Below are 13,379 nucleotides of genomic sequence, written 5' to 3' on the forward strand. Positions count from 1 at the left end.
GTGAACCAGGTCAAAGTGTCTGGTATTACTGTGAAAGACATTGAGACTGGAAGATATAAAGTCTTCTATTTATCTATTTATCCCTTGCCTGAAATTCTAAGCTTAGAGAAAAGAAAACTCCCCAATAAAGACTACCTTCACCCTTTTAACCTTTGCAAGTCTATTTAGAATTGTCTATATCACTTCTGATATTTATGTTTTGATACAGTGACAAGTATATACTGATATATAAATGGTCAACAGCAATAGTAGCAGTTAAATTAAATCCACTGAAATTAAATGAATTCACATTGAAGTAAATGTTAGTGCTTGGGTGATAGTAACACAAGGAAAAAATGCAAGACACCTCCATGAAAGACTATTAAAATTAACAACAAAGAGTCTTGTGGAACTTTAAATACTAACCAGTGTATTCTGGCATAAGGTTTGGTTGCCTCACATTGACAGATTTAAATACATATGCTGGGACGGGGTGGGAAGGAGGCCAAATGTAAGCTGTTGTCAGTGGGAATTTAAATGCAAAAAGTACAGATAGTGATAATTGCCTTAACACTGGCCATACACAAGACCTCGATAACACAGACATCTTTGAAATAGTGAATTAATTAAAACAGGTAGTGTGATTTTAAAAAACAAAACAAAAACAAAACACCTTTTTCAAACCAAAGGAAATAGAGTTGAATCTCTTAATGAATTTTGCTTCAGCAATTTCAAGTTGATATCCATCTTTGAAATTCTTTTGTTTAAGAATGGGTGCCTTGGACTACAAGAAGATCAAACCAGTCCATACTCCAGGAAATAAAGCCAGACTGCTCACTTGAGGGAATGGTATTAAAAGCAAAAATGAAGTACTTTGGCCACATAATGAGAAGACAGGATACCCTGGAGAAGAGGCTGATGCTAGGGAAAGTGGAAGGCAAAAGGAAGAGGGGCCGACCAAGGGCAAGATGGATGGATGATATTCTGGAGGTGACAGACTTGACCTTGGGGGAGCTGGGGGTAGCGACAGCCGACAGAAAGCTCTGGCATGGGCTGGTCCATGAAGTCACGAAGAGTCGGAAACGACTGAACGAATAAACAACAACCTTAAGATCATTGACAGAGTGTCCTGGCAGGTTGAAATGTTCTCCCCACTGGTTTCTTAACATTGGTATTCCTGATGTCAAATGTATATCCATATATTCTTTTGCATAAGACTAACCTTTTTGCCCTATGTAGAATGCAGTAGGGCATTGTTAGCAAATGATGACATACATGACATTAGAAGATAAGCAGGTGTATGAACCCATATTGTATCTAGCACTATTAGGTCCTGTAATAGTCTTATCGCACTCCATATGTTTTAATTGGCTCACCCAAGTAAGGTTTTGCGAATGGGATGTATTAAGGTAATGATCACTTACTGTACTTTTTGCATTTCTATTACTTCTGACAACACAGTTTACATTTCCCCATGCTCATCCCAGCATGTGTATAAATCTGCAAATTTGAGGTTAAGACTACATGAATCTGATGAAGTATAAAGTGTCCATGAAAGCCTACCCAAGAATGAAAGAAGTGTTGTTCTTTAAAGTGCAACAAGACTCTTAGTTGTTTTTGCTGCAATACACACACACACAACTACCCCCTTGGAATTCAAAAGTTAAATATCACTGATTTGGCTATTTTATCCTAGGATTAAAGAACAGCATAAACTAGATTAAATACAGCAATCACTTCTATTATTGGAGAATATCTGGTGGAATTCCCCCCCCTTTATTTCCTTTTTTCTTTATTATTCTATTAATGTATTACTTATGGGCAGAAATCTGGATCTCTTTCACCTCCATGACTATCTCTATAAACACTGAAGTGTATGAGTTGCCCTATTAGCAGTTAATTGAGCACATGTCCACAGCTTTATTATTTTTTCTTGTATCCAATGTTCATCCTGCAGAGATCAAAACATTACTTTCACTGTTCAGTGACTGTAATCATATCTCTTACAACAGGGACCTGAAAATAAAGGTGATTTAGGTGGTTTTCAGTGAGCATTTGCAGCTATGTGCAATTATTGTTATTCCATTTCTTAGGGAACCCCTGAAGAGCAGTGAAAGTCATTTTTATTTATACGAAGAAGAAAAAACTTTCTCGAGATAAAAGGAAGAATTTTCTGTACTACATGGATAAATTTAGAGAAAATGAATTTCCCAGTTTAAAATATGTGCTTGTATGTTTTATGCATTCTTCCCCCAGGCTTCAAATGTTTACTTTCCAAAACAGAGATTTAAGAGATTAACATGCATTTTTTGCATTTCCCTATTCTTTCCTGTATTGATTTTTGCACCACAGAGCTATCCCAGCAACACGTTTCAATCCTTCTGATTTGCCTAAAAGAAGAAGAAATGTTTTTTGTAACAATGGCTAGCGAGCTCAAGGATGCATTGGCATTAGGAAGTGCATGTATATGTGTGTGGAGGCACTCAGAGGTTAGCGGATGAAGTACAAAACTCAGAAGAGGCTCTTCTCATCTGTCCACTTCCTACCCTCAAAGCCCTTGCATTTTAGTCTATACCACCTAGGAGAGACCTACTACATAAGGCCTGTGAACCAACTGCAGCCCCTCTGTATATTTGCTTCCCCTGGGGGAATTCCAAAAATAATAATTGTTTGCAGCCTTTTCCCGTATATTTCTGGAAACATGTAACAGTGCAGAAGTGATTAGGAGAAAGTATTCATCACCCCATTGCTCCTTCTCTCCCTGGATTCAGAAGTGTATGGAGGAGTTGGTATCAGTTCTTCAGCAAGCCACAGTCCACCTATGTCTAAGAATCCCTCATTGGTGTTAATTGCTGTTAGAGTGAAAGTCTTGTGTGTTATTGTAGCACCAAACTCAGATTAGAAGATTTGAGAGATAAGGAAGTTTACTATGGTTCCTGGGTGAAGAAAGAAGTATGGGAAAAGGAAACACATATTTGAAATATGAGTTCTAGAAAGATGTGTGGGACGAGGAACACAGAAAAGGGGGAAGGAGTAACAGCAATACCTGTGGAAGAGCAGAGATGTGTACAGAGAGATATTAGGGAGGTATATGAGATGTGGGGCTCTATGAATTAGGAAATAGATGGGGAAATGTGGTAACAGATATGGGTGAGAGGCCTGTGGTGGTACAAAGGAATATGCTATGGGTTACATGTTTTCTTTAAAAATGTAATTGAGAATAGAGCTGCAAAAAGACCTGTGAGGTACATAAAGTAAAAGGGATCAATAGAATAAAAAGAAACATCAATAAAAAGAAAGTACAATTCAGATTGTAATAAAATGCAATTTTGTGTAAATGTAAGAATATATGTTATGCCTCAGCATTTTCAGGGTATGAGAGAAACCTGAGATGAAGATGAGGATCAGAGTGCTTATCCAGGGAACAGTCAGTCAGTCTTGTATTCATCCCCCTGTCCCAGACAGAAGTCACAGCCTTACCATCATCCTCTGAGTCACAGAATGAACCCCTGGTAGAACTTATACTTCTCCAGTCTCACAGAACTCTGAGACTATAACATCATGCAATGGCCCTTTAACATTTGAGCCAGGTTCTACAAAGGACATAATCAGGGCTTGCTACATACGTTTTTAGTTAGCTTTAGCTTGTTGCTGAGACAACATGTGCTTATGGGTCTAATAAGAGAAAGTTGCAGCCAGCAAAGTGCACTATGAGCTCTCCATTGTCTTGCTGCAGCTGCCATTTGCACAAGAAGTCTTCTGCCTTTGCTTAGATTGCTGTACCTGATGTACTTACTTTTACTGGATTCTGCCTACCTGACACAACTTTGCCTGCTTAGACCTGACTGTTCTACCTAGACTGGAGTCTCCTTGCTCAGATCTGACCCTCTCAGACCCCATTGGCTTGTCCTGGAAGCATCAGGTAGGCACAAACTGAGATAATTTGAGTAATTTTGTAGTAAAGATATAAAATTGGCACTCAAAAGTGATTTGAATAGTTTTTTTATTAACTTGGGGACTTCTTCACCTCAGACTGGAGAAATAACTTGCTGGAAAGCTTGTCTTTATTTTCTGTATTAAGGCTTCATTTGCTTTAATCTTTTTGATTAAATCTCTTTTAATCAAGATTTTGGCTAATGAGTTTCATGTGTTTTGCCTTGGGAGATTTCAGAAGATTGCACCCACCTTTCAACAGAGATTGCCTAATTAGTCTGTTCACATTTATATAAAGGAGTTATGTGCTCAGTTAAGCATGTTTGGAATTCGGTACTTAGACAGTTAAGTCTGTTATGTTCCAAAGCTGGTAAAAAAAGCCTCCAGAGTAGCCAATTTATTAATATCCTTGTGATGTCAATCTATAATATTTTGCCCTTGTCAAAAGATTCTAAACTTGCTTGTATCGTTCACATTTATTTAGAAGGCTATTTTTATTTGGCTCAGAAGGCAGCTTGTTTGTGGTTGCCACTGCTGTTGTACCCCCACCCCAATGTATCTGGTTGTCCAGTTTAACATAAGTGGAATTGTTCTTTCTCTGCATTTTAATTGATATTTTTAAGACAACCAAAGCAATATAATTACAAAACCCTTTAATATTTAAACGTGGATGTCTGTAGTTCCAGTCTCACAACATTTTATTAAAATGTAATTGCTTTGTTTTAGAATGGATCCTACTATTCCTCCCCACACATATGGGAATAGTAAAGGAACATCCCCTGTTTAATATCAAGGTGAAATGAGCATTTGAACAAATCGTCAATTACACATAAATTGTAATGGCTTCATTGGCTGCCAGTCCAGGTCCGGGACCGATTCAAAGTGCTGGTATTAACATTTAAAGCCCTAAACGGCTTGGGGCCAGGTTATCTGAAGGAACGCTTCCTCCCATATGTACCTGCCCGGACCCTAAGGTCATCTTCAGGGGTCCTTCTCCGTGAGCCCCTGCCAAAGGAAGTGAGGCAGGTGGCTACCAGGAGGAGGGCCTTCTCTGCTGTGGCACCCCGGCTGTGGAATGAGCTCCCTAAGGAGGTTCGCTTGGCACCTACATTATATGCTTTTAGACGCCAGGTGAAGACCTTTTTATTCTCCCAACATTTTAACAATCTATAAATTTTAAATAACATGGTTTTAAATTTGTAACTTTGCATTGCTGCTGTTTTTATCTGGTTGAGCTTTTATATTGTATTTTATATTATGGTTTTATACTGTTGTTTTATACTTTGAATGAGAGCTCCAGCTATTGGGCGGTATAGAAATGTAATAAATAAATAAATAAATAAAGTTAAAACAATGATAACATTACCTTAATGTCAAAAGCTCCAGGTTGGCCCACTTGATTGTAGAGTTCCAATTGTTCTTTGATGGGAGAAAGCCACAATTTTGTTTGACTTAACTGATGTTCAAACTGGTTCAAATTATTTAACATATGCTCAATTTCTTTCTGTTTTTCAGGGAGATCGTTGGATACCTTTAAAATAACAGAAATTAATTCTATAAGCTAAAGCAGCAACTATGTCCACACATAGCATCATTCCAACAAACTGTTTTCTGTATAAAATATTTACTTTGAGTATAAACATTAACAAGGAGTATATATGATTGTTGTTGTTGTTGTTTACTGTAAATGGCACCTGCAGGGTGAAACTGCAGCATTGGGATTGCAGGGAGAGAGGAGGGGAATTTTAATCCTTTCTCCTACCCCCTTGCCTCACTTTGGTCCTAACAAAAACCATACACACAACCCGAAGCTACTACTTTCATTCAGAGGGAAGGCTCCACTGGCATCCAAGATAGGTCTGCTCTCCTAGATGGATAATATTAACAATGTTTTAAACTGAATTGTTTAGGAATATCCCTCTGAACTGAATAACTGACATTTCTCAGATGCTAAGTGATACATTGATTAAAATAATAAGAGTTCTTCAGGCTTTCTGGATGACTCCCTTCTTAACATATGTACATGTATGAAATGGGAAGAGATGAATTTGTTAAATATAATTGATCATAGTCATGGGAGGGTGCTATTATATAATTAAGGCTGTATTCCCAAGCATACTTTTACTGAATAAGACCCATGGGATTTAATGACTCCACACACAAAACAAACCATTCCCTTCCCGCTCCTCCTCTGTAAATTGAGAGAGGTGGGTTGACTGGAATGGAAAGATGCTCACACTGCATCAAAAAAGTAGGTGGGGAGGCTCCAACTCCTTGAAAGTTTTCAGGAATGCAATGAAATGTAATATATAGGTTCCTCTTATGGGGAGCCACCACATGCATTTTCATGGAAAAGTGGGGAGGAGAGGCGGGGAAGAATATACTACACTGTGTTGCTTATCGGGGCACAGTAGGCTATTTGCAAAATGTGATTTGTGAACAGGCCCAATGAGATTTTCTGCTAAAAAGTCAACCATAGAATTGCACTGAAGATTCCTCACAAATAAACATATACTCCATCAAGGCAGCCTGTCAATGTGGTTTGAACACAATGGAAGATTTAGGATGCAATCCCAAGCATGTTAAGAGAGAGAGAAAAAACTACAACTCCCAGGGCTGGGAGATACTGGGAATTGTAAAATGTTTAATGTCTAAAATGCTAAGAGTGTACCCTTACAAGTCCTATGATCCCTCACCATTGGCTATGCAGGCTAGAGCTGATAGCGAAAAAATCTGGAGGACCACAATTTACCCATCCCTGGTATAGGATTGTGGCCTCAGTTTCTTCAGCATGAAGGCCTGATCTTTTAGATTTATCAAAGTTGTCCAACTCACGGAGCTATTAATTTACTGGACTCTTTCTACAACCCAATTCTAATATATAGCCATCATGTCTAGGAGCCAGTAATGGCCTAATCCTCCTGGAATTTGTACAGTCCCCTTCTAAATCCATCCAAATTGATGGTCATCACCACATCTTCTGATAGCAAATTCTTCATTATGCAGTAAAGTAGTACTCGCAAATTCCATATGTCATCCCTGAACTAGCACTTGTGTTTGTCTGTCTTGAATGTCCCACGATTCCGTTTGATGGGATGACTGCAAGTTCCAGTATTATAAAAAGGAGGGGAAACCTTCTCCCTACCCACTTTGACCACACCATGTAAAATTTTATACACCTCTATCATGTTTTCCCTTTACTGGACTTTTTTCAAATGCTAAAAAGTCCCTAATATTGTAACATTTACTCATAGAGGAGTTGTTCCAACCCCCTGATCCCTGTGGTTGCTATTTTCTGCACTATTTCCAGCTACTTTGTTTTCTGCCAAGAGACTACCTTAAGAGTTATTGTCAGCACAATTCACTTGGAAACCATTTTGAAAGATAGGGATAACTCTAGCAATGACTGACTATAGACCTTAACTAGATTTTAAAAATTATTCCCATTTTCCAATAATGCAAATAACAATACATTTTAGTCATTGTTTTCACCTTACATTCCTATGTTTAATAAAATCTGATTAAGCAGTCACATTACTCTTTATTTGTCTTAATCCTGTTATATATAATACAATCACTTTCTGTCCTAGCACAGCAAGGCCCTAGTTGAGAAGGGAAACAGTTGCAAATACATTAACTTCTGTACATATTGAGTTAATGTCTGCATATAGCTTAGTCTATTTTCACATAATATTATATTAATCTTCATTTAAGTATTTTAATTCCCAATCCTTAGTGTAGTACTAATCAGCTTTCACACTAACATAAATAAGGTCTACTCTAAACCAATGTTGCTGTTGAGAATAAACATGTATGCTGCAACCAAAATAAGCCTACTTATGAAACATTTTGAGATTAACACCATATTCAATCATAATTCATGAAGCCATGCATTGAAAGCCAGAGAAAATAAAGAAAGCCCTCAGACAGCAGAACCAATTACTAGATCTACAACCTGATGCTAACTATATAAAATCCTACATTGTTACTACAAAGTACCAGTATTGATACAAAGTACCAGTATTAATATTTCCAACATTCCAATCTATTTGAGACAGGAGGGAGGGGGGAGAGCGACGCTACTGAGCATGCTCCATTTAGGAGTTATGAGTCTGTATTCACTTTAATAGGGCAAAGAAATGTTCATTAAAAAACAATGGAAGCGAATTTTGACAAAAGAAAAGCCATTCCACCAACTAGAAGGACAGGGGGACAAGATCCCACCACTGGTTTGAGGGTGCTTTTAGTGAGAAAAAAAATCATCGCCACCCGGAAATAGAAAAGAGCCATTTTGAGCCAGAGAGGTTTTCCCCATTTTCGTACTTTGAACTGCCATCCTGCCCTCAATATTTCACAAATCTTCTTGAAATGTGCAGGGTATGTAAAACCAGCATTTCTTTCTGGCAGGTCTCTGTTTCAGAAAGATTGGTGAAACATTTTCCATTTTATGAACGTCAGAATGACCCACCCCCAATTTCGGCCTTAACATGGTGGAATGCTCTTTTCACTGATTGCCTATAACACAAGCAAAAACACTCCCGTGTTTCCCTGTAATAGGATTGCACTTTAGCAGTGCAATCGTATATATGTCTACTCAATGGTTCTTACTCACAGGTAAGCATTTATAGAAATGCAGTCTTAGGCCTTAGCTAGACCTAAGGTTTATCCCGGGATCATCCTGAGGTCATCCCTGCCTGCTCCCAGGATAGCTAAGGCCTCAATGTGGCAAGGAAGACCCAGGACCAAATGTTAGTTTTAAAAGAAAGTAACAAAAGTATCAATTCTCATCTACAGATTACGTGTAAATCCTTGCAAATTAAATACTTTATTTAAACTACAATCCTATACCCACTTATCTGGGAGTAATGCCCACTGAACATAATGTGACTTCCTTCTGAGTAGACATACACTAGATGGCACTGTTAATTTATTTAATTTCAGGGATTTCCCAATATATACCTGATCTATAGCTGATGGAAAACCTAAGAAGAATTACTACACACACACACACACACACACACACACACACACACACACACACTCTATACAATTCTTATAAAATAATTAATATACATTTTAACATCAAAGTATTACTTTAGGTAAGGTTATATGCCAACTATTATCTAAAACATCTGAAAAATCTGAACTTTAGCATGTTAGTTCAAGAATTAATTAAGGTAAGTTAATTGACATCTTACGAACTGAATAATTTAAAAGATTTAAACTCTATATTTGGTAATAGCTGAGGGTCTTAATTTTATATAAATTGTTCCAGTTCTTCACAAGAATTTTCATTTTTATTGCAGTCTTACAATTACACTACAGTAATCTTCAGTCCCTTAATCTTGCATAGCTAAATAGTCATAATTTTATTGTGGATACTAAGATTTCCTCTTTACTTAACAAGATGTCACCCAAAATTATATAACTGAACAGGGAATTAAATTTGAATAATAGGTTATGACATGAGATTTTCTTTTCCTTTTACAGCTACAAGTATTATTTTCCATCATCCACTGCTGCTTCCACAGAGCCAAAAGCCATTAAATGCCTTTTGCCCTGAGAGAAATCTAATTTCATCAGATGAGAAAGCTACAAACCTTTCTTTCAGATTTGGATTTGGCAAATGACATTAATCTCTCTTTAACCTCCAGATTACACTACTGCAATTAATGGACTGTGGGGCAGTTTTAAAGTCAGTGAAGAAAAAACATGGTATCTCATCTTTACATGATATCTTCCCCCTAGCCGGGGTAAGCAGTCCCTCGGCAAAAATGACATCAGTGCTACCAAGTCTGCATGATCTTCCTATAGATTTCCTATTAAAATTCAATTTATTGAATTATATCATCATCATCATCATCATTTATATGCCGCCCCATAGCCAAAGTTCTCTGGGCAGTTTACATTACTCAAATTGGTCTGGAATATTGGTAGTTTGCATTATATAGCACACCAGAATCTTAGCCAGAGTGTACAAAACATATTGGTCAATCAAGCACATTGAATTGTTTCCGTTGATGCTTTGAGTCAGTCATTGAAAAGTACTTCTGGTTGCTGCTACTATTTTAGAATTCCAAAATATGCAAAGGTTCCAGATGCATCTCTAAGTTTAAGGGCTGAACACTACCATGGTGGAAGTCTATATAACTAGTAATTCACAAGCCCAGCTGAGCAGCATTACATCAGTCTTGTCTGGATTCAGCTTCAGTGGGGTCACCAGCATTCAAGTTTCATTTACTGTTTTTCTGGGACATAGACAGATTTGTAACATTTTTTTCTCTCTGGGACTACTCAAACCTTCTAAAAAAAGAGAGAGAATATTCCTGCCTAACTTTGCTGTTAGAGAACAGATGGGATCTCCTCTGTTTACTGGAAATAGTTTCTCACCTGGCAAGGAATAAATCTGGAAGTCAGTTTTCCATGTGCCTTCCCCCTAATGATGTCAGCTCAGCTTCTATGCTTTCTTTTTCAGATTTAATAGTCTAACTACCAGGTTATGGTTTTGACATTTTAATTAATCTTTAATTCTCACCTTGTTAAACTGATTTCAGCCAATGTACTTTGACCTATATGTGTACACACACCTTGCCTATCATTTCCTCAGTACAAAATATTCATCAGGTGAAGATTGTCGCCTATGAAAGCTAATGCCTCAGTCACCCACTGACTAAGGTGCAACAGCACACTGTTACCTATTGCTGCTGTAGTCATCAGCATCCTTCTGGAACTTTTTGTAGTGGAGTTGTTGCACAGCTACATGAATGTAGCTGTGCAAAGGATAGTAGCCATCTTTAGATAGGCAATCATGAATTAGCAAGGGAAATACAGATTATCAAGAAATATTTGGAATGCAAAATGGTATCCAGAAAATTGCAGGCCGGAACAATCATGGCTTTGTTTACCATTCTACCTGCGTATTATCTCGTGTATATTAGGGACTGTTGTGGCAAAGCACGTGCTTTGCATGGAGAAGGTACAAGGTTAAGTTATTAGCACCTCCACTTAAAAAGGATTTCAAGTAGCAGAAGCAAAGAAAATCTGCCTTGTGCTTTGGAAACAAGATGCATCTCTAGGTTTAAGGTACAAGTGTGCTGCCACCACTTGCATATTCAAAATGGCAGCTGGCAATTCTGCTAAGCCCCATGGGAAATTAACCCATGGTGGCTTAGCGTTAAATGAGAACAGCCTAATTCTTTGAAAATATTTGAAAGTTTTAAAAGTCAAGGGTGTAAAATCTCTCTCATTAGGGTATAGAACAAATATATATTTACAACCCACAACAGTCTATGGGAATTGAGTACAAAGCAGTTCTTATAATTGAAAGCTCCTGAGAGACCAAAGTATCTATCCAGAAACTGTTCACTGTGTCTTTCTATGATTCATTTCACTGGCCTTGCCTCTTTCCAAATAGCTTCTATTGGGGGAGGGTAATTTATCAGTTGCGATTGGATTATTCAATCGTCCCTTCCCAATGGAGAGACACAACAGGATTACTTGCCCTCAGAGGCATTGTATTTCCATGTGAGCGATGCAATCAAGTCAGTGACATGCTGACACATGGGGGGTGGAAGCTCCCTTATAGGCTAGTAGTTTTCATGGTTACATTCTCTAAAATTAAACCTTCTGAGGAGTAAAAGTGAAGTGTGCTTCCAATTATAATTCAGAACAAAATGTGCCAAGCTAGGGCTAAACTAATCCAGAGCCAGTCTCAACATTGGGTAGAGCAAGCCGTTTACTCATATGGATCATGATGAGAGTGATGGCAACACGCCCACCATTCCCTCTGAGCTGATGATTGCTTGTTGCTGCAACCTGCATTCTAAAGGTGGGCATTGACCACAATATTAGGTTTGAACTTTGGTTCAGTGCTTTGGAAAAAGGCCTAGTTCAAGCTTGCACTGATTCAGAAGCCATCCACTTTGACTCAGGTACCAACTGAGTTGATATTGAGAAATCGGAGGCTTCATATCTCCCATTGACTATCATGAGATTGTTTTTAAATGGCTATTAACTATTTCTCTGTCAGAACTGAATGACAGTTTGGGCATAGTATCCCCTTGGGAGACAGTTACACCTGTCAAATTCCAGAAAAATAGGTGCTGTGTTTTTTGTACTACATGGCATTACATTTTGATTTAAAGAGAATTACCAATCTCTATTCTGCTTCACCTGGATCTAAGATAGTAGACTCTTTTTTTTCATTTCCCCCAAAACAAAAAAGTAATATGCATAGCTATCAAACAAAACAAAATACAGTGATCACTTCAAATAATGACTCTGTTTTCAAAGCAATGTTGTAAAAACCTTAAAATTGGCTCTTGTTTTCTGTGCCTATATGTCTTGTTATGGTTAGATCAGGCTTAGGTTAAACTAAGGGACAACCCAAATGCAAGTCAATCAGCAGGCAATGGTCAAAAGCCCGGTTTTAACAGGCAAGAGAGAGCAATCAAAAAGAGAGGTCTGAAGAGCAGCCAAGGTCAAAACACAGGTAAACACTCAGATACAATACGCAGTTTCAAAGAAGCAGAGTTGAGCAGGAGTCTAAGGTCAGTAGCACAGAGGTTTAGTCACAAGGCATGGTCAGGAAAACAGGATACAAGGCAGTACATACTAGGTAAGATGTTGTTTCCAGCCCTGGCTAGGCAGACTCTGAAGGCTTTTAACAATAAAGCCTGCTGAGCCCCACCCAGAATTCAGCTGCAGTACATTGCAGCTCTCTGGTCAGAACTCTACTCATGAAGAGTCACTTTCTCCTGCAAGTGAGCACTCCTTTTCAAGGGAGCCCTACTGGGTTGTATGCTCTTGGGGGCCAGAGCTTGCTCATCCTCTGCCTCAGAGGCAGAGTCCCCTCCCTCTAACAACAATTGATCTGCAGCCATCTCCCTGAGAGCCCAGACCCCTCTTGGTCTGGTGACAATGACTAAGGAGGGTTCCTGCAGTGTGAGTATAAAGTTGAACAGCACAATTATTGCATGAGTGCAAAAGGATGATTTTTCAACATTGTATGGTTTTTTTTTCTTGGATCAACCAGTACTTCAGGGTTGCTGTCAAAAGGTATAACTATATTTCTTCAACCATAGGTTAGAGGAGACAGAATATATCCATAAATAAATAGTCAAAATCTACTATTTTCATCTCTCATGGACATGTTCTTGCTTGATAAGGTTATCTCATAGTGAATAAGACTATCAATGGCTACTAGTCATAATGGATGTTGGTTACATATTATTTCTAATATTGGAGCTAGAATTTATCTCAATACCAGTTGCTATTACACTCATATCCTGCTTGTGGGCTTCCCACAGCCACCTGGTAACTTTGAAATAGTAACAGGTAAATTATACTGTAGGATATTTGTGCAGAATCAATGATCCATCTGCACCAGATCTATTATGTGCAACAGACACCGGGCAGTGCAGGCAGCTTTACCAAGATTACTTCCTCAAATAATATAACTCTAGAAC

At 38.2% G+C, this 13,379-nt stretch overlaps 1 protein-coding gene across 4 annotated transcripts in view; it reads right to left on the reverse strand.

The window, feature by feature from the left end:
* The window catches only part of DMD (dystrophin), a 1,279,927-nt gene that overhangs the window by 399,377 nt on the left and 867,171 nt on the right, over window positions 1–13,379 (reverse strand). For all 4 annotated transcript variants that reach the window (XM_063126497.1, XM_063126496.1, XM_063126495.1 and 1 more), the window contains exon 48: window positions 5,279–5,443. In XM_063126497.1, coding sequence (XP_062982567.1) covers window positions 5,279–5,443 — 165 coding nt within the window. The remainder of the gene's footprint in view (window positions 1–5,278; window positions 5,444–13,379) is intronic.

Source organism: Elgaria multicarinata, chromosome 5, assembly GCF_023053635.1.
Source record: "Elgaria multicarinata webbii isolate HBS135686 ecotype San Diego chromosome 5, rElgMul1.1.pri, whole genome shotgun sequence".
NCBI classification, from domain to species: domain Eukaryota; kingdom Metazoa; phylum Chordata; class Lepidosauria; order Squamata; family Anguidae; genus Elgaria; species Elgaria multicarinata.